Genomic DNA, 24,565 nt, shown 5'->3' on the forward strand with positions numbered 1-24,565 from the left:
AATCCAAAAGCCCGCTCCCCTGCCCAACCAAACACAACCCTCTGAACTTTAAGGAAGTTTGGAAAATGTGCCCAGCCTGGCTGGAGCCTCTAAATACATAGATAAATAAAAATAAATCTCTATAACAGATTGAACAGGAACCTTAAATCTCAACACAGCTAAATGTTGGGAAAGTTTAGATCAAGGTCCTGTTCTGGATCTGAACCTTGTGTAAATGTTATTTTGATTGTTGCCACAACTCACTTTCACATGCTGGCCTTTCTCCTCTTACTCGTGTTCCAGGCACCTCTTCTCCATTCTCAAAGATACACCAACAGCTTTCCTGATCCTGGTCACACTGGACTGGTGAGAAGTTCCCATTGTCCCCTTCACACTGAGGGATGTACCCTTTGCCAATTTCTCGTAAGCTAACTTTGGACTTCAGCATACTACAGAAACCAGGACCTTTAAAGACAAGGAGATTGATTACAAGGGAAAGAAGAGCAGAAAAGGAGAAACTCTGAGCACCTACAGAAATGAACTTCAGTATTGTACAGTAATTGTCCAAAACACTACATCTTATCATAATGGTACTTTAAATTTGGGGCTATTACTGAAGGAAACAGAGAGATTATAATGGACAAATTGTCATGAGACCACAGTTAAGTTTGTATCAGTATAGATATACATGGGACTTTACTATCGCTACAAAATGCTGCCATTTTGAACCATTAATATGCAAGCTATCTGAATCTTCATAAAGGTGATCTTGTATAAATACAGTACTGATGATACGGATATGTTTTCATATTTAAAACAATTTTGCTTCAACTGTGCTTGAGCACTTTCTGTGTTCACTTTCCATGAGTATTCCAGTGAATAAGCTTTACTAGTAGAATTGGAGGGGGGACCGACAGTTTTCCCATGCCATGAAAATTTTCAAGATTAAAAAAAATATTCCCATCCTGAACTGGTACAAAACATTGAAATTTCAAAATTTTTTGCAAAACAAACATCAAACTTTTTTGGGTCATGTCAGTAAAAATGTTTCATTTATATAATTTCAAAGTGTTACATTTTGATTTTGACCTTTTTATATATTTAACTTATTCCTTTATTTTTTTTTTATCCTTATTTTAGTATGAAGAGGCTTGGAAGGATTAGTCTGTTTATTAGTAAATATCAGTAAACATCCATTTCACCTTACACACACAAATAATCATCATCAAAATTTACAGATAGGCAAAGTGAAAAAAATGCTGCTTGAGAACCTATTAGAGTTTGATTTAAGGATATTTACTTTGTACATTTTGACATAGGATGCTGACAGTTTATGTTTTTATAGAGCTTTAACTTCTGAATCTCAAAATCTACTATTAAATAATTATTGTCTGCCCTCTCTTGCCTCACTCTCTCTCTCTCTCTCTCACACACACACACACACACACACACCATAATTTCGAGCAACTATGAAAATTTTGATTGATTAAAAATTTGGTCAAAGATAGACATTGATATTATCTATCAAAATTATACAAAAAATAAAAATCTAATTCTGTCAAGCCTAAATGTAAATTAATTTAAATTTTCAAACAAAAAGTCATTTTGAACCAAAAAAATAAATTTCTCAGTTTGAACATGTTGAAACAGAATGTTTCATCAATTTCAAATTTTTGGTCCCCAGATGTGTTTGTTTATCTATTTTGAACCTGGAGATCCATCAAAACCGACTCTTTCCTGTGAACTGTTTTCATTTTGATAAATTGGCATTTTCTAACAAAAATATTTCATTAGAAGATTCCCAACTAGCTCTATTTATTAATACTAATACACACAAAAAATCTAATTTTAAGCACCCAACCCTGCCAACACTTATGAACACGTAACTATACGCTCATGAATAGTTCCAATGAACTCAATCCCAGCTTGGGGCAAAGGGTTCAGCCTGGTTCTTACTCAATGGGACTGAGCTTGTATGTAAAATTACACAGATGTAATATCTTGCAGAACTGGGAACTAAGCTTGTACTCTTGCATATGTAAATTGTGTATATTCACAATCCACTGATAATGAACAGTCTGAAAGCAGAAATTGTTCGCCAACAATTTCAGTGAAAAGAATAAATTCAAGGGGTTTGCAATCTTTTTTGTGGACAATTTGCAAACATAAAAAAAGCAAAATTTGTTAAATGATTTGTAATGATTTATTCAGCCAGTAATAAGACGTATTGAAGGCATCTTGCAATTTTTTTAATAAACAAACTAAATGTATTTTAATGTGCTGAAAGCCCTAAATGGCACAGGCAAAAGGTACTGATTCACACCTATCTTTTAAAAAGATAAAAGGTTCCCAGATGTCCAGACAGGCCTGTTCCTATTCCACTGAGCTGCTAGGCACAATTCTGGGATGTCATAGCAACTGTGGAATCTCACTGGAGCCGGGCCACAGATTGCCATGTAAATAGATGATATTTTATACCTGCTGTGATTTTGTATATATGCTATTTTATAGCCTTTGGAGGAGGATATTTTAAAGTTCAATGGTACTCAGAGACTTCCTCATAATTTATACATCAGCATGAACCATGGGACTGTAAAATCCAGGAACCAGACCTCCAGCTGATGTAGATCAGTGAAGCTCAACTGAAGCCAACTTACAACCATTGAGTACATAAGATTAAGGAGGCTGACTTGATCAAGGGGACACTGCAAGTCAGTGGCAGGCCCAGGAATAGAACCAAGCCTCTTGACTCCCAGTTGTGAAATAGAGAACCTGTCAGACTGAGGCAATAAATGGTTGAGTTTCAAAATGGTTTAGCCAGCAAGTTGGTGAATACCAGTACTTACAGAGGGGGCTGCCATCTGAATCCTTGCTGCTGTGTTGAACTACGGTTCCTGACATGGGATCCACACACCAAGCACCCGTGTCTGATTTCTGTAGCACAGTATATTCTCCAGTCTAAGATGGACCAATTACAATGTCACTGTAGGGTGATGTACTTTACACAGGGCTGTTGCTAATGCGCAGTGTGCACCAGAACCCACATTTCAAAAGCCTTCGTCATAGAATCATAGAAATGTAGGGCTGGAAGGGACCTCAAGAGGTCATCAAGTCCAGCCCTCTGTACCGAGGCAGGACCAAGTAAACCTAGACCATCCCTGACAGGTGATTGTTCAACCTGTTCTTAAAAACCTCCAATGATGGGGATTCCACAACCTCCCTTGGAAGCCTGTTCTATACCCTATCGGGGATCAATTTATCGCGTCTAGTGTAGATAAATCTACCTTAAGGGTGACGTGAACCCCCTGGGGTGCATGGTGGAAGCTCCTCAGCACAGGAACTGCAATTGCCTGTGACCTTGCCAAGGCATTAAACATGGTGGGGAAGGCTCAGTTTGCTCCTTCCCTGCCCATCCCCCAGTTATACTCATTTACCTCAAGACAGGAGGGGATGAACAGGTCTGCAGCAGTAGCGCTGAGCTTTGATCCACTCTGTTTCCAGCTGGAAATTAACGCATTGGCTCGAGATCGCTGACATGATGTCTGGCCTTTGAGAGAGAAAACATATGGCTGAATGAAGGAAATAAATCTGATCTCCTCATGCCTTCCTGAATAAGACAACATCTGACTAGGGTGACCACATGTCCTATTTTGGCTGGGACAATCCCTTTTTAAAGTTCTGCCCGTCCCGACTGTTTTGTCAAAAGTGGGCATTTGTCCCATTTGTTCTTGCCAAGAGCAAACAGGACAAATGCCACTTTTGTCAAAAAGTGAGGTGTGGAGAAACATGTGGTGGGTGAGCAGCAATGCCAGCCCCATGTGAGGGGGAGGGAGGGCCCGGGCGAGCAGCAACCCCAGCCTCGCGCAGACACACAAAAGAACATAAATTGTTGGGCAAAAGTCAACATGGTTTCTGTAAAGGGAAATCATGTTTTACTAATCTATTAGAGTTCTTCGAAGGGGTCAACAAACATGTGGACAAGGGGGATCCAGTGGACATAGCGTACTTCGATTTCCAGAAAGCCTTTGACAAGGTCCCTCACCAAAGGCTCTTACGTAAATTATGTTGTAATGGGATAAGAGGGAAGATCCTTTCATGGATTGAGAACTGGTTAAAAGAAAGGGAATAAATGGTAAAATTTCAGAATGGAGAGGGGTAACTAGTGGTGTTCCCCAAGGGTCAGTCCTAGGACCAATCCTATTCAACTTATTCATAAATTATCTGGAGAAAGGGGTAAACAGTGAGGTGGCAAAGTTTGCAGATGATACTAAACTACTCAAGATAGTTAAGACCAAAGCAGACTGTGAAGAACTTCAAAAAGATCTCACAAAACTAAGTGATTGGGCAACAAAATGGCAAATGAAATTTAATGTGGATAAATGTAAAGTAATGCGCATTGGAAAAAATAACCCCAACTATACATACAATATGATGGGGGTTAATTTAGCTACAACTAATCAGGAAAGAGATCTTGGAGTCATCGTGGATAGTCCTCTGAAGACATCCATGCAGTGTACAGCGGCGGTCAAAAAAGCAAACAGGATGTTAGGAATTATTAAAAAGGGGATCGAGAATAAGATGGAGAATATCTTATTGCCCTTATATAAATCCATGGTACGCCCACATCTTGAATATTGCATACAGATGTAGTCTCTTCATCTCAAAAAATATATACTGCCATTAGAAAAGGTTCAGAGAAGGGCAACTAAAATGATTAGGGGTTTGGAACGGGTCCCATATGAGGAGAGATTAAAGAGGCTAGGACTTTTCAGCTTGGAAAAGAGGAGACTAAGGGGGGGATATGACAAAGGTATATAAAATCATGAGTGGTGTGGAGAAAGTGAATAAGGGAAAGTTATTGTTCCCATAATATAAAAACTAGGGACCAACAAATGAAATTAATGGGCAGCAGGTTTAAAACAAATAAAAGGAAGTTCTTCTTCAAACAGCGCACAGTCAACTTGTGGAACTCCTTGCCTGAGGAGGTTGTGAAGGCTAGAACTATAACAAGGTTTAAAAGAGAACTAGATAAATTCATGGAGATTAAGTCCATTAATGGCTATTAGCCAGGATGGGTAAGGAATGATGTCCCTAGCCTCTGTTTGTCAGAGGATGGAGATTGATGGCAGGAGAGAGATCACTTGATCATTACCTGTTAGGTTCACTCCCTCTGTGCTTGCGAGTGGGGAATATTGCCTCTCAGAGGTACCCAGGGGTGGGGTGTAAATTTCCCAGGTTACTGGGTGAGGGCTCGAGCCAGTTCTGTGTTATATCAATGGAAAGGAACTCTTAGATATTGAAAGGTTACACTTGCTAGGGGTAACTCAGTATGTGCCTTTCTGATTTTGTTCCTATATGCTTGGGCTATCCCTTTGTAATCCTCGTTAGCAATTCATCCATGTTTCCACTTTAAAAGCTTCTGATGGAGCCATATTGGCCTCCTATTATTCTTCCTGTTTTTCCTTTGCATCAGGGTAGTTTGTAGTTGTGGCTTTAATATTGTCTCCCTGAGAAACTGCCTGCCTTCCTGAAATCCTTTATCCCTTATATTTTCTTCCAATGGGACCTTACAATTAAAAACATCTTCCAGTTTCATGTAAGAAAGCAGTGACAAGATGAAATGAAATAAAAGCTGCTCTTAAGCCCACAAACTTGATCCAGCAGAAAGAACTGGGCCCTGCGAGAAACAACACTTACCTTTACAAAGAATTCATATGGAAATCCTATAAAAACCTGGGTTTAAAATTACATTTTATCCTTTGTCCTCACTCCCCTGCTGCCGGAGCTCCGGCGGTGCTTTAAAGGGCCCGGGGCTCCCCGCAGTGGCTGGAGTCCCGGGCCCTTTAAATCACCCCCAGAGCCCTGCCGCCGCTACCCCCAGTGGCAGGAGCACCGGGCCCTTTAAATCCCCACTCAAGACCGGCTGCCAGAGCCCTGGGGCCCCGGCAGCCAGGCTCTGGCGGTGATTTCAAGGGCCCGGAGCTCCGCAGCAGCCAGAATCCCAGGCCCTTTAATTTGCCCCTGAGCCCCGGGGCTCCCAGCCGCCTCTGCAGCTGGTAGCTCCGGGGTGATTTAAAGGCCCTGGGCCTTCCAGCCACAGCCAGAGTCCCAGGGCCTTTCAATCTTAAAAGGCCCTGCCTCTTCCGGTTGAGGCCACACCTCTTCAGGTTTAGGCCATGCCCCCGCTCAGGACTCCAGCATACCAGTAAGTCCTTTAAGTTACTTTCACCCCTGCGTATACTCAAAAAACTTATGCCTCACCCATTTGAGTTACAACCCCCATTCAGCAAAGCACTTAAGCACATGATTACCTTTAAATATGTGACAAGTCCCACTGAAGTCAGGGACCTACTCACATGCTTAAAATTAAACACATGCTTAAATGCTTTGCTACATCAGGGCCAAGAATTGCTATTTGATGTTAGCAGTAGAGGGCCTCTGAAGCTCAGCAGAGCATTCCAACTCAATGCAATAGAGGGCAGAAGTGCACATACATTCTAGCCCAGTTAATCACACTGTAGATTCAATTTTTGGGGAATGAAGCAGAAAACTTCCTTGAAAAAAACATATCCATTCCTAAATTCTATCAAGCAAAAGGGTAAATGCAGAAGTCAAATATTGCAGATTTTTTAAAAGGGCTTCAGAAGAGATCCTGGCAATTACAGGCTGGTGAGCTTAACTTCAGTACTGGGCAAATGTGTAGAAACTATAGCAAACAACAGAATTATCAGACACAGATAACCATGATTTGTTGGGGAAGAGTCAATTCGACTTTTGTTAAGGGAAGTCATGCCTCATCAATCTATTAGAATTCTTTGAGAGAGTCAACAAACATATGGATGAAGGGTGATCCAGTCAATACGTGGTCTTGGATTTTCAGAAAGTCTTTGACAAGATCCCTCACCAAAGGCTCTTAAGGAAACTATGTAGCTAGGGGGTAAGAAGGAAGTTCATCTCAAGTATCACTGATGGTTGAAAGATAGGAAACAAAAGGTGGGAATAAATGGCCAGTTTCACAATGGAGAGAGGTGAATAGCGGGATTCCCCAAGAATCTGTACTAGGACTTGTGCTGTTCAGCCTACTAATTAATGATCTGGAAAAGGGGGTGAACAGAGAAGCAGCAACGTTTGCAGATGATCCAAAATTATTCAGGACAGTTAAGTCCAAAGGAGACTGCGAGGAGTTACAGAAGGAACTCACAAAACTGGCTGACTGGGCAACAAAATGGCAGATGAAATTCAACAGTGATAAGTTTAAAGTAATGCACATTGGAAAAAATAATCCCAACTATACATATACATAGATGGGTTCTAAATCAGCTGTTACCACCCAAGCAAGCGATCTTGGAGTCACCGAGAATAGTTCTCTGAAACCATCTACTCAGCGCAACAGTGGTCAAAAAGGCTAACAGGATTTTAGGAACCATTAGGAAAGGGATAGAAAATAAAACAGAAAATATCATAATGCTATGTAGATCCATGGGCTGTACAATACTTGGAATACTGTGTCCAGTTCTGGTCACCCATCTCAAACAGGAAATAGTGGAACTGAAAAAGGTTCAGAGAAGAGCAACAAGGATGATCAAGGGTATGGAACAGCTTCCATATGAAGAGACACTAAAAAGAGTAGGGCTGTTCAGCTTCGAAAGAGGGGATATGATGGAGGTCTATAAAATCATGAACCGTGTGGAAAACAAGTGGATAGAAAAGTGTTATTGAACCTTTCTCACAATACAAAAACCAGCGGTCACCCAATGACATTAATAGGCAGCAGGTTTAATACAAACAAGAGGAAGTACTTTTTCACACAACTCCCCTGTGGAACTCATTGTTATGAACTAGGAACCCAATATGGCTGTTCTTATATTCTAAATAGCCTGCCAAATAGTTGAGACAGACGCACAGAGTTCCTCTAGCTACAAAACAAAACTTCTTTCTTCCCTTTGCTTTCTTTTGTGAAGGTTTTAAGAAAAACAACCTTCTGTTATGCTATCTGTGATTTACTAAAAATCTCAATCAAAACTAAAATATATACCTGTATCAGCTAAGAATAGGGAAAATTGTAGGACGAAAAGGTTAACTTACATTTTGGGAACTGTGCTGAGCGTATGATCAGAGAATCTGTAATGTAGCCTCCCCTTTCATCCACACACCAGCAGTGACCTAGGCAAGAAATCATAGCAGCCCTACTTTAGAAAAATGTATGTCCCTTTCCTATGTTGTTATTATCACATGCTGATCTGAACAGCCGGAGGATTGTTGTTGGCTGGGATACTGAACACAGTCCATATGGCAGCATCACCGTGAAAACAACGTAATGGCTAGTTCCACAATCCAGATCAGTGAAGAGGAAGCTGGGTGAATTTTTTGGATGAACAGTTTATTCACCAAAATATATATTATATATATATATAAATAATTTTGGGTCCACCGAAATTATTTGTGAATTTGGGACAAATTCAGTTAACAGTTTCGTTCGAAAACTTAGAAATATTTGTTATAAAAAAGTTGAAACATTTGGCTTTTTTAAATGAAATGTTTTGATTTTTTGCTTAGAAACATTGTGTTTCTAAATTTAGCTAGATTATTTTTAAAAGGATAAAAAAGAAACAGAATTAAACCAAACCAAACCTAAAAAAAATAATTGTGGTTGAACAAAATTTGGTTTCTTTGCACCAAAAATTATTTTTTTTCAGTTTTTCATTTTGGCAAGAAAAAAACAAAAAGTTTCCAATATCGGCATCAGGGCTCTGGTTTGTACTTTAGCTGACGATTCAGGGTATTTCTTATTTTATACGATCTGGCACACTTTGTGAAGAGTAAACTCACGTGATCAGTGCATGAACACATTGGGCTCAGTTTACCTAGACTGATAACCCACAAGACTTTACTGGAATCACCTGAAATATTATAGGATAATAAGTCAAGTGAAAATTTGGCTGATGGTCTGTAATGTTTACAAGAACATTAATTTTAAAAACAACAAGTTCAGAATATTATTTCGGTTGCTGCTGTATGAACATGTAACACTAGGTCTGGCCAAGCTGCAGTCAACAACGGGCCCAATGTCAGGGGGAAAGGGGACTTTAAGCCCAACTAGAGCTGAGCGGCAGCTGACCCATTCCCTGCCATAATTTAGATTAGCCTAAAGACTGCTCTAAATTACTTCAGGTAAAACAGACCTCAAGGGGCTACTTCATTGCCCTCCCACATCTGGCCCCCGGGAATGCTCCCTACACCTGGAAGAGTGTGGGTGACAAAGTCAGGTATGCCAGCTTTATGTTACTCAGGGATTCCTCACAACGGAAAGCCAGAGGGGCAGAATTTGGCCAACTATCTTCATGGTGCAGCCATAGTCTTTCTCCTAGCAATACAGATATATATTTAAAATAACATGTGGCGAATATATTTTTGGTTAAGAAATAACTTATGATGTTATTTCTTCTAATTTTGTTACATTATATGTCAGTCTGACCTGCCTTTACTCATCTCAACTCAACAAGAAGCAGTGAGTATTTTACAAGTGATGCCTCACCAGTACTCTCATAGCATTGGACTGGTTCCCAGTTCCCCAGGCCATCACACTGGGGAACGTAAGGATGAAATCCCAGGAACGTAGCTTGTCCAGCAGAACCTTTTGAAGTAAAGTGACTCCGCCAGTAGAAATGCAAGGCTATAAAAAAAAATAAACAAACCAGGATATTCTTTAAAAATGCACATATACAACATCCTACTCTAGTCCCTTTATTTAGAAGGGGAAATACTACAAATACACTGGGAAATTTAATGAATGGGAAATGTCCAGGTTCTAATGTCGCCCACTGTGCTACATCAGAAAAAGGGTTAAACTCAGCCCTGATGTAAGCAGTTGAAACTTCATTAACTCTGATGGATTTACATCCACTTTCAGTAAGGCTGACTTTGGCCTATAGAGCTCTGGTATATACAGATAATGTTTTGGGCTAGTTTATGTATTACTCCCCTTTAAGCAAAGGCCCTGTTCTCCAAAGGTTTAATTTCAATCCATTTTACCAACTTCTACTCCTCCCAACCTACTTGATTGTGCTGCCAGTCGGACTGCATAGTCACTTCCTGCCAATAGCTTTTCAGAGAATGCGATCCCGGATTGAAAGGTCTCAGCAAAATGAAGAAGATCGTTGTCCGTTAGTTGAAGTCCTTTTGCCATTAAAAAGCTCTGTCCCAAAGGAATATGGGAGCCATTCGAAGCTAGGATGAGTTGTTCCGCTTCATCAATGAACTGCATAGCTTCCTTCTTTACACTTCCGCATGCACCAGGGCCTGTATGTACAGCAAAGGGTTGTTTTAATAACTTTTATCTTACTCCAGTAAAGATTCACACATTTATATTCAAGAGACTCTTATTTAACATTTCTTGGTTCTTTCTATATTTACTTTGGTTTGCATCAGTTAAAAGAAAAACCCTCTCTGTACACACACACACACACACACACACACACACACACACAAATAAGTGATCAGTAAGAGTTGTTATTATTCTTTATTTGTATTACAGCATGACCCAGAATGTGCCTGGCTCCATGTAAACAGGCAGAAAGGCTCAGTCCCTGCCTTGAGTCAGTTAAGACAAAGGTTGGGAGAAAGGATGCAACATACAAGCAAAGTGTCCAGGGTGATGATTGGCATATGGCCTGTCATTTGCATTTTCTATGCTTTGTCTTTTACTCATTTCTTGTAGCCAGGCATACTGTGAACAGGCTCTATGCAAGCTTCTCTGCAAATATATATCTGTGTTAATCTACAGGTTTCAGAGTAGCAGCCGTGTTAGTCTGTACTCCTGTTCTTTGTGTTAATCTAATATCTCCCTTCTTCCAGTCCTGCCCCCCCGAACCGATAGTTAAGTTTTCGTGTGCTCTTTCCCCCACTGGAAGTTTTCCACCCTTTGTCCTTTCCACCACCCACTTGAGGAACTAAGATGGCGATTCTAGTTCCCAGGGCCATCTCACAGCTCATCTATCCAAGTGGTGCAGTGCAGAACCCCACTGCTTTGGTAGCAACATGATATACAGGTGAGCATAGTCCCTACCGGCAGCCTCATTGATAAGCTCCTTCCCCTCACCCACAGTGCTTCCCACCCGCTGGTGGGCCCTGATACCAGTCAGCTCTGTGTTTTTGGGGAACCAGGGTACAGTATCCAGCCTGACTCATGAAAGACACCCCGAACCCCAGCCTCTGCTTAAACCAAAACCTATCAGAGGAAAAAACTTGCAGAGAGCAGTGAAGGGCGTTGGGAGACACACCTAGACCCCTCCTGATGAGGGTGACAAGATTAAGACATCTCCATTAACATACAGAATGGAGAGCAGAGACAACTCCCCTAGCCTCATCTGTATGAAAGATGGGACAGGAAGACATCTCAATTTACATACAGAGTGGAGAACAGAGAACCACACTGAACTCTGGGACCAGAAAAAGCAGGGAAGCACTGCATCCTGGGAATCTCTGCTCCAGATGCTAATGAACCTATGTCTGCACACACCTAGCTCAGCAATTATCAGACCAATTCTAGTAATGAATCCTTAATTGATATCCAAATACTGAAGCAGCCTAGTTGCATTGTGAGCTCCCTGGAAGAAAACATCACCCATGGCCAAGAGTGATCAGCTCCTATTGTCTAGCCTAAAGAAAACCCTTGAGTCATCAGCTTACCTATAAACAAATCTGTTGGGGTCAGCTTGACAGTGCTGATCGACCCGGTCCACTCAGAATTGCTGTGTGTGTGTGTGTGTGTGTGTGTGTGTGTGTGTGTGTGTGTGTGTGCGCGCGCATCTGATTCTGGGGCTGGAGTAACCCAGCCCTAGGGAACTGAGGTCCTGCAGGATAGCTCCATTGGGAGGGGACTTGCAGAAGGGAGAAGTAGAGCGCCATATGAACACACAAGTAGTACATTGATAGATTACAGAACTCCCCCTTCCCCCCCCCAGAAGAGTAACCCGAATAAATGAGCATACCCCAAGGTAATGGTCAAATCTGGTAACAGCCCTGCTGATCAGTTCTTCCCCCTCCCTCCCAGCACCTCACGCCCACCACGATAAGCTGTTGAGCAGTATGCAGGAGGGAAGGGGGCGGAGCGAGGGCCTGGGGTGCTCAGAGGAGGGGGCAGAAAGAGGTGGGGTAGGGCCTGGGTGGGAAAAGGCAGGGGGGGTGGGGCCTTGGGGGAAGGGGTATTGTGGGGGCAGGGCCTGGTGCAGAGCAGGGATCAAGTACCCCGCTGGGAAATGATGAAGTCAGCACCTGTGAGGTGGGATTTTCAAAAGCATTCAGTGCTGACCTTACTCTTCTCCCACTGACTTCCAGGGGAGTTTTTCCACTGAGTTGATGGGAGCAGGGTTAGGCTACTGCTGTGTGCTTTTGAAAATCCAACCCATCTATCTAGGTACTTACATGGTCCTCGTCGCTGCAGCATCTGACTATACCATGCTAACTACAGCCCTAAATCAGGAATGCATTTAAGCATGTGTTTGACTTTAATCACATGCTTAAGTCCCGTTGACCTCAAAAGGACTTAAACACGTGGTTAAGTGCTTTCCTAAAGAGGTTTGCTTTTCTGAATCAGGCTGATGGCAAGAAAACACTGAGTAATAAGAATAGCAAGGAAAATTCCTCTTACCTTACTTTATAGTGCTTCTATTTTATCCTTAACATAATGCTTGTATGATAAGTTCATGTAACAAATCACTTTCATAACTTGTATTTATTACCTCCATAAGTCCCAAACCCATCTGTACTTGCGCAGCCCCTTCTCATTATCTGTGTTTTGATTGTGTTCAAATTCCAAAAATGGTATCCATACATTACAAAATCTACTTGACCCTGGTATAAGGCTGTCTGTCATTTTTCCACAGAAAGGATTTTCTCTATTTTATTTCTCCATGTTATGTTCACGGCATACACACAGAGTTAGAAACAAAACATAAATACTCTTCCGGAAAGGCTGCAATTTAATACTACTTCATTTCGTAGAATCCAGAAATCTAACACACAACAATCAATGGGGAGAGAGAGAGAGAGAGAGAAAGAGAGAGAGAAAGAGAAAGAGAAAGAGAAAGAGAAAGAGAGAGAGGCTGCTATCTAAGACAGAAAGGCACAACTCAACCCATCTTGGACCCAACTGCGTCTTTTGCAGACTGACTGCAGAAAACCCAGATCTCATCCTTGCCTACAGAGTTCCCTAGCTTGCAAGCAGAAGCAGGAAACTGCTTGAAACTTAAAGTGATAGCTTGTTATTTGAACAGTTTTCAATACACCACACACCGTGCTACTAAAGTTGGGGCAATCTATTCTTTTCCAAAAGACAGCTGTTTGCTAGCAGTAATTGTGGAATCAATGGGTCCTTCCCTGAGTCAATAACTTTCTACTTCATAGTTCTCTAAATGAATTTTTCTTACTAGAGTAAATAAAGAACCAGAAACTCTGTCATGTTACTTACATGCTGGGATCTTGTTCGCCTCGGCCTTAGTTCCTTGCAGTTCTTCTCCCTTGCTGTCAACACACCAACAACTGCGCAGTTCAAAGTGGCCTAAAAGGGCACTGAAATCAGCGTAGGACCCTGGGTAATGGGAGAGCTGACCATGCAGAAGCTGCCAGAATGTATATGGATCCAATAAAATGTTCTCTGACACAACGGTCACGTTGCCCTCCAGCACTCCAGGGGGAAGAGCATCAAAAGAAGAATACTTGGCCAACGCTGGGAAGATATTCTGGTGGCCAGCCACATACAAGCCTTTAATAAAGGCTGCAAAGCCTTGGGAAGATGATTCTTTATATTCAAGTAGTATGTTCAACAAGTCAACAACAGGCAGAGTTTTGCCTTCATTATTCTGGGTGATCCACCTTTGGTACCATTCAAAAGCTTGCTCAGGGGGGCCATTGCATTGCACCTGTCTCCAGTTACCGTCGGTGCTGCACTGTGGAATGTAAACACTGGACAGCGCACGTGGGTCTGACAATAGTAGCTGCACCGTCTTCAGAAAAATCTGAGCAGCAGTTACTTGGCAAGCACTTGGACCTAGGGAAAGGAAAATATGCATTCAATAATCTTAGGAATGCACTGTAGGTATGTGATGCAAGCTGACCTGAACTTGGTTACTTTGCAAAAATATTTAGAGAAATTGCTTATTGTTACTATTGATTGTATGCCTATTTGGGGGGCAATTATTATTATTTGTCCCATTATTAAAAGAGGACCAAATCCTGAGGTTTTTACCCAAGGCCAAATTTTCAAAGGCATTTAGGCACCTAAAGATACAGGTAGGCACCAAATGGGATTTTCAAAATCACCTAAGCAGGTGAGGTGCCTACCTGCATCTTTAGGTACCTAAATACCTTTGAAAATCTGCCCTCCATCCTTATTCAGATAAACTCCCACTGGAGTAAAAACCAAGCCCCATAGATACCATCAGGAATACTTGGGTTGCAAAGTACTACTGAACGTGTTTACCCCAATCTAAAAGGAAATTTCAACCCCAGGCCTCACTTCTCCTAACTACATTTTACAGCCATTTATAGGACATCCTTCAGCCCTCAAACAAAGCACAGATGTCAGTTTGTCTCCTTTGGAGGCCACAACTGCCAACGTCAGGGCCAAATCTCATTTTGTTAATACTTGCTAGTGGCTCGATAAAAAGAGCAAAACGTAGTAGCACGTCTCTTTGAGTCCAGCAGACCATTTATGAACCTAAAACACCAGTATTTTGCGCTCTCCCCTGGCTATGGTGCCTGTTTGCTTCAGACTGTGGGCCAAACAGGTTACAGATTGCAAACAATGAATCCCCAAATGCTGCAGGACATAGCTATTGAGATCTCTCTCTCTCCATTTGGACCATCATGGCAGTGACAATTTGCTGGCTGCTTTGCTATTGTTTTCTGGTGCTGAACTCTCCAAAAAGTGCAGCAGGTTATTCTCAATGGGGGCCTGGGCCTCTGGGACGAGCTTCCTCTGCCTGTCTGTCATTGTTCGAGCCCACTGAGCTTGAGGTGTCAATATAAGACCTCTTTTTTTAGCCAAGGCACTTCACTCCACCATTATAGCATATTAATAGAAGAGTGGAGGGGGGCTGTTATTACATTTTACAGGCTTATGCCTAGTCTCATACTTAGGCACTAGAACATCTAATCATCAGCTTCATTTACGATGAAAATCACTATATAAGAGACAGGTAACATTTGACACTCAATTTTCTGAACTGACTGTGGGACCCACATTAGGTGTTTTGGCCTTTGTCCCCTTTAGCGGCTGGTGCACACACGAAGTTAAGGTGTTTCCTACAGCTAGCAGTTGAGGGACACAGTCCTGTAGCTCAAGTAATAGACGCTCATAGGTTTAGCTCAGAATGACCTGGGTTCAGCCCAAGGAGGGTCAATGGCAGTTGCATGGATTATTTTGTCCCATAAGAAAAGCAGCTTTCCACTCTATCGAAGGACAGGCTATTCTAGAGGCAGTGAGCAGAGCATAATGTATCAATTGCATGGACTCACTGGCTTTCATGGTCACTAGCTATACCATTCACAGTAGCCACAAGGACATCAGCAGGAACAGAACTCAGAGACATGCTCATTAACAAGGATAGAGTTCACATCCTTCTGCTCTGATGTGCAGGCCCTACACCCACTTGTGCTAAGGGGGACTCTTCCTTATCTCTAGGACTATTTGAGGGTATATTCTCTGTGATCCCCCAACCATTAGAGGGCTACATGAACAAATGCTGGACCACTTCTGATTCTTTCCAGCAGAGGGCAGTGGTGCTCTCACATACTAGCCCATATATTTCCAATATCGAATAAGAGGAGAAGTAGCATGAACAGCAGCACAATCCTACTAAAAAAATAAACACTAATCCCTAGACTTACACTGCATGGGCTCCCCAGCTTTTCTTGTTGTTCCTGGAATAGCTCTGCCTTCCAAATCAACGCAGATGCAATTAGTTCCATGGCACTGGACCGGTAGGAAACCTCCTTCCATTGTACAAGAGGGAACAAACAGATCAGACCCTGCAGGTTGGCTTTGTTTCAAGCTTTGCAGACTTTCCCTTTGCTTCTCACATGCAGTGGGACACCTTGGACGTTTGCCTAGCACTCTTGAGCCTGGGACTTCCTTACCTCGCGAGTCTACACACCAGCACATGGCTTCATAGCACTGAACTTCCTCATACCTCCCCTCCTTGGTGCACGTCGGAACAAACAAATCCGTGGGCTGCTCAGTGCAATCTTTGGACTTTAAAGCTATTTTCACCACCTCACCTAAATCTTCAGCGATGTTTTCAGGGACAGAAATAACATGTTGTAAAAAGACAAAAAACTCTGGAAGTTCCAGAAGAGAAGCGAGAAATTCTACCCCATTCTGATTGTCCTGTAAACTAACAGTGCGGCCAAAGCTGTCCACAAGAGGTTGACTCAAATTGAAGCTCTCCTTTGATGTTTCCAGTGACAACCCTTCGGGTCGTTCTGCAAAGCCTCCTCCATTGTCCATTCCTGTCACGCCTCCCTGCTGGAAAAACTGGCCAATGCTGAATTTCCCTCTAGTGCCGAGTGCTCCCGTAAAGTTAAACTGGATCAGGTTCTTCAAGAACTTTCCTCCAAACAGGTTTTCTTGGAAGCGCTTTGGGTTGGTGGTGAAACGAAGGGCGACTCGAGCTAATTGTCTTGATGGAAACATCCCTCTGACAGCATCACTGAGGATGGATTCTAGTGCGAACAGCTGGCTGGCATCCTGCTTTGCTGTGATAGGAGATAGCAATCCAGAGTCCACAAACAACTCCTTGAAGGAAGGAGGGCAAGAGCTCGAAAACCTGGCTATAGTCTCTGACGTCACATCTGGGATGTCGAACAAACTGTGCTGACTGAAGTGCCCAACAGGTCCATAAAAAAGCCTCGATAGAGCCTGCTGTCTCTCTGAGGCACATGCTCGTTCTTCACCTGGACACAGGAAAACAAGGAGACAAATATTTTGGAATTGGTGACATAGTACCACCGTCTCACAAAAATCCTAGAGCCCACAGTCATCATGGTTAGTGTTCATGGCAGCCTCTGCTGAGGCCACACAGAGACTAAACTACCCTTTCATCTCCAGTGTCCAATGTGGATAAACATTTCAGTCTTTTAGACTATCAATCCAGCAACTTGTGCGAGATTCTCTGGTCTATGTCCCCATGCAAGACCCTCATTTTGAACTTTTAACCCTTACTCCTGTTCTTGTGTTTTCATTTGTTGTCCCCCAGGTCATGTGACCCTCGCCTCACCGCCCACCACCTCCTAGGATTCCAGTAAGCCAGCCCCTTGACGGAGGAGCTATACTTGCTGTCCCCGTCTGGTTCCTTCGTTTGCACCCTCTAGCCTGCATTCCCGTTCCTGCTTTTGGATTCTCTCCCTTAATTAGTTGATCCGTGTCCTTTTGTAGCTCTCCCCTTCCTTATTTTTAGTGGAGGGGTGGCTATTTGTGTTTCTTTTGGGTGAGGTTCTTTGAGGGATCAAATAGGCCAGCACTTTTGACCCACACAAATTCACATCCCCCAAAATGTCAATAAGAAACAAATACATGCTTCTAAAATGTTCTCCCCTCCCCTCCTTGAAGCAAATCACACCAGTGTGTAAAGAGAAGACAGTTTGCTTGACAAAGCACTCCTGTAATATCTGAACGAGGTAGATTAAAAAAATGTGATGACTGTATTGCATGTGGCTGCTAGACCAGTCTCCCTAAGAATAGATCCTTGTGAAAATTCCTTTTCAGTGGTTCGTCGGCAGAACCTCCAATTTCCCTGCTTAGATTTCCTGAGTTTGCCAAAAAAAATCTGCATCCCTGAGTTTCAAGCAGCCTCAAGTTATGTCACCAAAACCCATCAGAAGATCTCAGAGGAGCAGTCAGAGAGAAAACAACCAGCCCTGCCAGATGCAGAGGCCTCCCAGAGGCTCTTTTGCAATATCCTTGCTCATCAGCCTTGAAGGCGTGCCACGAGTTTCATTTTACAGTAAGCCCATCTTTACCTAAAGCTTATAGTGACTCTGGATCCTGAGTGACACCCAGAATTGATTGTTTCTTTGTCTACATGGCATAACTATGTCTAGTAGACAGAAAAACTAATTTTGCCGAAGGCTGCCTGCATTAAGCCTTTGTAGCCCCAACCCTCCAGCACGAACCTGAATATTTAGGCATTACTCTCCAGAATGAAGGGTTTTAAACAAATCCTTCCCTGCCCCCATCTGACCCCTTTGACATTTTCTGCTGTCATCTTCCATTTTGGGCTCCAGCTTGATGCATTTTTTTCCTTAATGAAATCTCCCTCGTTTCATGAAATGGCAGCTCACACACCTTTTCTTCATTTGCTTCTATGGGATTTGGCAACCTTCATGGCCAAGTAACACAGGGACAGAGATGGGGAACAAGGTGGCTGGAAAGAGACCTCAGAAGCATGCACCCCCACACCAGAGGCATCACAGTAGAAAAAGAGGGTTAAACCACAAGTGCAGTGTCACCAACACTCGCAATTTTGTCACAAGCCTTGTGATATTGGGTGTTTTTCTCGAAGTTCCACTCTTGGAGTCAGGTGAATCTCAGCTTCTATTTTAAAACAAATGTGACTTTCTAGCTGTCATAATTAGAGGGAAATGCTTGAAAATGTGAACCCAAAAGGAGACAAAATCAGGAGGGCAAATAAAAGGAATCCACCATTTATTGTTTTTAAAATCTAATGAATTTTCAGTGCCAGATTCATAATTTCTGAATGCTTGGGCTTGACAATATCGACAAGAGAACTGGTGCTGCACCTTTCACTCAGGGAACACTCCCATTTCAGATAAAGGCTAGGAGAGAGGGGGGCTCATGTGAGGTCCTGGAGAGGGGGCCATCACTAGGTTGGATGGGCAGGAGGTGAAGTCTATTTGGTGATACTGCTGTTCTCTCACAGGACTGTGTATTGTGCAGCTGTGGGGCCAGAGAAGAAAAAGGGGTGGAGAAAAAATAGAAGCCTGCAGGAAATTTTGACAATAACTGTGGTATTTTGTTCCAAAATCTAACAAATCTTTCAGGAGGATTGGGGAGGATACATAATGTGCGTTTGTGCATCTTATGTGAAAATTAGTGCCAGGAATTTATTACTATATCACTCCAATACCTACCACAAGTCAGGAGCTGCCCTTGCCTCCTCGTTCCCTGGATCTCCCGCCCCTCCGGGTCCACACACCAGCAAGCCCCTTCCTGCTCGCACTGCACCGGGGCATAGTCCCCATTATCCTCACAAGACGGACTATAAGTATGTCTGAAGCGAATGGCTGCAAACCTCTCGACCTCACATTTAGAGGGGCCTGGAAGAGAAATGCTGCTGGTTATGGAGGAAAAGTGTTAAGTGTTGGAGCAAATCTGCATTCAGTCCTGATTCTGTCATGTCTGAATAACTCCTTGACGTTTGTTCAGGGAAGGCCCCGATGCTCAGTTTTTTTTAATTGTTAGAATTCCTTCCTCAAAGTAAACAATAGAGACTAAAACTTCAGCGCACTTTTCAGCCATTTTAATAGCTATTGCATAACTGTAAATGTAATTTCTCATTCAATGGAGCAGGGCTACATACACATTTGCTTTTAAAGGGGATTTAATGGTACCAAGTGGACAGACAGTATAAAATCTCTCTTTATCGTGCAATGGGTCCAGCATAGGCAATGGCAGTATGAGCCAGCCCCACATTTTCTTACCCTGGGCCTGGTAGGACGGTATTTGCATTTCCCGGACAGGACAATCCCTGGCCTCTCTGCTGCGAATATTAAGAAGAATGCTGGCTGTGCTGTGGACTACCTGCTTCAGTACTGAGGCATTACATTCTCATGGTGAGTGCGTGTTACAAGTCCCCCACTGTGCCTGGTCCACAGAGCCCCAGCTAATGAAGGTTAGCTTTTCATTTCAAGTAGTAGCAGCTCAGGCTTTTAGCTCTGGAGGTTCCTGGTTCAGTCCGCAGTGTGCCAGCCAAGAGCATGGTGATCACACTTGTATTCCAGAAGTCTTGTGTCACCCCTGGGACTCCAGTCTGGTGCTACTGTACTTACATCTGAACCTGCCAGAGGTCGCTAGCTGCACCCCCAGAAACCGTCTCTGCAGAATCCGATAGATGCTGGTCTCAGTAAAGGTGTGGGCAGGCTGCAATGCGGTGAAAACTGTATCATAAACTTCCTCAAGCAGCAATTCCAAGCCTGTGAGAGAAGAGAGCCTTTCAGCACGGGGGGGGGGGGGGGGCATTTTAAAAAGAGAGGCTTCATCTGCCATTCATACACAGCTGAGAGGTGACAGAAATGGATGCCTCCTACCAGACAAACATCGACTCCTCCATCATTCGAACTATGAGGCTAGATGATGGGCATTTGGTCACACAAGTAGCTCCACTGAACTAAAGGAGACTATTTGTGTGATTAAGTGCCTACCTAAATGAGTAAGGACTGCATGATCTACCCTCTAAGAAACTATCAGTTTCAGGGGCTGGGTTGAGCTGCTTTGTGGTAGCTAAGCAAGCTGTCACTGCATGGGTGACTGAACATACAGTGTCAGAATCGCAGAAATGTAGGGCTGGAAGGGACCTCAAGAGGTCATCTAGCCCCTATCCCAGCCTGAGACAGGACCAAGTAAACCTAGACCATCCTTGACAGGTGTTTATCTAACCTATTCTTCAGTGATGGGGATTCCACAACCTCCTTTGGAAGCCTATTCCAGTGATTAACTACACTTATAGTATGAAAGTTTTTCCTAATGTCTAATATTTTTACCTAAATCTCCCTTGCTGAAGACGAAGCCGATTACTTCTTGTCCTACTTTCACTGGAAATAGAGAACAGTTGGGCACCGCCCTCTTTATAACAGACTTGCTGGGGCCCAGGGCAGAAAGCCAAAGCCCCACCACTTGGGGCTGAAGCCGAAGCCTGAGCAACTTAGCTTTGCGGGGCCCCCTGTGTTGCGGGGCCCCGAGCAATTACTCTTCTTGCTACCTCCTAACGCTAGCAAAAAAACAGTTGTTGTGGCACAAGTAGGCTGTGGAGTTTTTATAGCATGTTTAGGGGGTGAGGGGGGGTGGAGGGAGCTCAGAAAGAAAAAGGTTGAGAACTCCTGCTCTACAGGGAAGGGAGTTGTTCAGTCTCCAGGTCCATTCAGTTCTGCACCTCTCTGCTCAGATTGCTAATGAGGCGACCGGTTGTGTTGGTGGCTTTCTGATATGCAACCAGCCCAGTAGGAACTGGACTATTGACAGAAGGGACTCAGCAACAATGGGAAAATAACTTTTGATCACCGCTAAACTGGGCTGGCCAATGCAACAATGATGCTTTAGTCAGACACTCTTAATGAGAAAATGTAGCTAGTAATCACCATCCTTAAGTGATCTTGCCACAGACACGTATCTGGTACAATCAGCTGCTGCTTGCTCACAGATGACTCCAGTTTAGCCCTTAGCTTTCTCACTGAAATGAAGCTGTGCTCCTGGTTGTTCATCATTTACCCTTCTCTGAGGAATTCTGAGTCTTGTTGCTAAGACATACCAGATTTTGGAAGGTACTTACCAGTCTCTGCTAATTCCCGCCCCAGACTGTCAGCGCAGTAACAGTACCCAGAGACCTCTGGGAACATGCTTCTGAAGGAGCTAAATGTTTGGAATGCATCTGGAAACCTAAAAGGAAAAGCAACAAGTTATGAAGTGGAAAGTTTGTAGTGACCCTTTGACAATAACAAAGAAATCATATTCTTTTCCAAACTCCCACTGCAGGGATCACAGAACAAAGGCATTATGGCACTTCTGGGGCTAGTTATGTCAACCCTACTCCACTGTGATCCAAATTTTAGTGTTTCCTTTTATTAACAAGGCCTTAGACTATGGAGCAATGTGTCCTGGCTCCCCACAGATCAGGATTAGTCCAAGATTTGCCTTGCTCACTATATACTACAAGAGTTCATACATGTGTTTCCTCAATAAATGAGCCTAAGCACCGTCGTCCTCGATAACAGAACCCAATGAGCAAAGGGCAATGAGGTCATTTCTTGGTTCGATTTCAGGCCATTTTTAGTCTTGTTATTAGCACCTAATGTACTAAAATGATGAAGGCGGAAGAAATGTTGACAGATAATTTTGGATCCTGGTCCAACCTTTGAAAGCGCAGCAAAAATGGTAAAATATGTGTCAGTGAGGCTAATGTAATTACGAATACCCTCTCATTAGCAGCTTTCCACAAAGTCACACAAGATGGCAGAAAGCCTAAACAAAGAGGTTGTTTTTTCCCCCCACATCTGCTTTCAACACTGAATTAAGCATGGAACAGCAGATAAACCCTAACACTAATCTGTTACATTATGAAAACATGCGTCAATGGATTAAAAGGAAAGGTTTTTTAAACATATTACAAGTGAGACTGACTCTTACTTCTGGAGATCAAAGGAGCTCTGGATTCTTTTAACATATTCTAGTAGTGACAATAGCCAGATTCCAGCAAAGGAATGATTTAAGAAGGAAACTTAATATGGTCAGAGTTGAAAAAAACCCACCATAATCCGTGTGATCTTAGCTGACAGATATACCAGGGCTTCTTTAAGCAATTAGAAGATACAATATCCTAGGTTCAGGCAGTATGGCAAATGAAACAGTTTCCCCATGTTTTAATACAATCAGATTAGCATTATACATCCATGCTCATATTCCTAAATGTGATTTAGGCACACACCTCCCAGCTGTGTGCAGTTGTGTGGTGAAATCCAGCAAAGGGCTGTGAAATTCACTACCAAAGAAGTAAACAGAATCAAAGAATCTAGTCAGGGCTTTTCAACAATGATGGATGCTTTAATAAGCAGAAATAATGTATTATACCCCTTAGATACCATGGTGATTCATGCTGTATAAAAACCTGAGACTGGGTGGGTGGAGGGGTAGATACACACTGGACTGGACCCTGGGATACTGGTCAGGGATGTTGCACAAAGGAGTTTGAAGCTCCTCTTTGCTCTCCCTGGTCCTACTGCAGCTGTATACAGGGCTGGTCCCCCATGCAGTAGCTTGTGGATACTACAGTAGCCTTGGGGCTGCTCTGACTAACACCAGGCTGAAACATTCCCAAGAGACCAAAAATGCAGCCAAGTATCACTCTGGCATAGGGCTGTCTTGGCCACGCTTCCAGAAGTGAAATGGGAGGAGGGATGTAAGAGCCCCTACGTCAGCTTCACACCACAGATGATCACTCATACTCTGGAACAATCCTCCATGGGCTGGTTAAATCATCTTTGGGGCCCCTTTACACTGGTGCTGCTGCCACACCCCAAAAGAGAATCTGCCCACTAACAATAAAGTTGACATGATAAAAGAAGAGCAATCAAATGTCATGCTCCAGGACATAGATGGATTGTTATTGGGTAAGGAAGAAATTCAGTAACAAATTATTAAGGCCAGAAGAGACCTGTACGCTCATCTTGTCTGGCCTCCTGCACGGCATAGGCCAGAGAATCCTGTCCCCCATATACAGAGTGGCACAAATGACTTGGTGCATTGCTGGTGCTTTCAGGCTCTTCTTAAGCATCAAGCATTGGTCATTTTCAGAAGAAAGGTCACCACACTTGTTAAACCAATGGTGTGCTCTTGTTTGGCACATCCTTTGTTCTTAGGAGAGTAGTGTGACTAAATGCAATGGGAGTCTTCTAGTCAATTCAGGTTCTTATACCGTGCCTATCACCATGGCATCTGAACATGTACGGCTTTCAGACAGGCTGTTGGGTAAATACATTTCTGCACATGGCTTTTTTTAATAATTCAATTAAAAAATATACTACACACCAAATTATGTCATGTGTAATATGTGGATAGACACATGGTCATATCCTGGTATTGGTCATTTCTGTTCTGAGTTCAGAATATGACTAAATAAAATGAAAAAAGTACAAATCAGGCCCACATAAGAATGCAACTAGTACTGCATGTGCCTAGCTTTGAAAATCCACCCCTTACATTCTCTGTTCCTTTTTTAACCATTGTCCCTACTATTTGCTTGTCCTTGTCCAGCAGTGGATAATGACAAAATGGCCAAGATCTTAACTCTCATACCCAGTCACAAAAATGGCTGAAGCAGATGTGTGAACTGCGGCCATGTTCGTGTTTCTGTCCTATGTGTTCTGAGATGGGAGCAGGTGTAAAGAAAATGGAAAAGGAAAGGGGAGAAACATGGATTTGTTGGCATCATAAGGCTTACATTGTTATTCATTTTTCAGTGATTCTAAGGAAGCCCCCTTTATCATCAGACTGTGCAGCTCCAATTGTATCCACAGTTTACTGACCACACCCAGTGTCAAGAAAGGTGGCTGAGTTGTGTTCTGTACATCAACAACCAAATAACGCAGAGAGGCATAATATTCTTGGAGCTATGACAATTTACAGCAGCTGAAAGATCTGCCCCAGAATCTTTACTGCGGAGGAAATGATGCGGGAAGCAGAAAGAAAACAGTGTGGCTTCTCAGCTCCCAAACTCCTACCTTTCTATCTCCGGATTTTGCTCTGCTGCTTTTTGTGTGACCTTGGGCAAGTCATTTAGCCTCTCTCTGCCTTAGTTCC

At 43.0% G+C, this 24,565-nt stretch overlaps 1 protein-coding gene across 1 annotated transcript in view; it reads right to left on the reverse strand.

The window, feature by feature from the left end:
• TG (thyroglobulin) overlaps window positions 1-24,565 on the reverse strand; it is a 201,858-nt gene that overhangs the window by 168,541 nt on the left and 8,752 nt on the right. The window contains exons 6-16 of the mRNA XM_054017024.1: window positions 21,543-21,649; window positions 20,047-20,190; window positions 19,129-19,314; window positions 15,868-16,932; window positions 13,448-14,026; window positions 10,036-10,278; window positions 9,515-9,652; window positions 8,065-8,142; window positions 3,414-3,526; window positions 2,826-2,937; window positions 244-444 (exon numbers count right to left, since the gene is read on the reverse strand). Coding sequence (XP_053872999.1) covers window positions 244-444; window positions 2,826-2,937; window positions 3,414-3,526; window positions 8,065-8,142; window positions 9,515-9,652; window positions 10,036-10,278; window positions 13,448-14,026; window positions 15,868-16,932; window positions 19,129-19,314; window positions 20,047-20,190; window positions 21,543-21,649 — 2,966 coding nt within the window. The remainder of the gene's footprint in view (window positions 1-243; window positions 445-2,825; window positions 2,938-3,413; window positions 3,527-8,064; window positions 8,143-9,514; window positions 9,653-10,035; window positions 10,279-13,447; window positions 14,027-15,867; window positions 16,933-19,128; window positions 19,315-20,046; window positions 20,191-21,542; window positions 21,650-24,565) is intronic.

Source organism: Malaclemys terrapin, chromosome 2 (genome assembly GCF_027887155.1).
Source record: "Malaclemys terrapin pileata isolate rMalTer1 chromosome 2, rMalTer1.hap1, whole genome shotgun sequence".
Taxonomy (NCBI): Eukaryota; Metazoa; Chordata; order Testudines; family Emydidae; genus Malaclemys; species Malaclemys terrapin.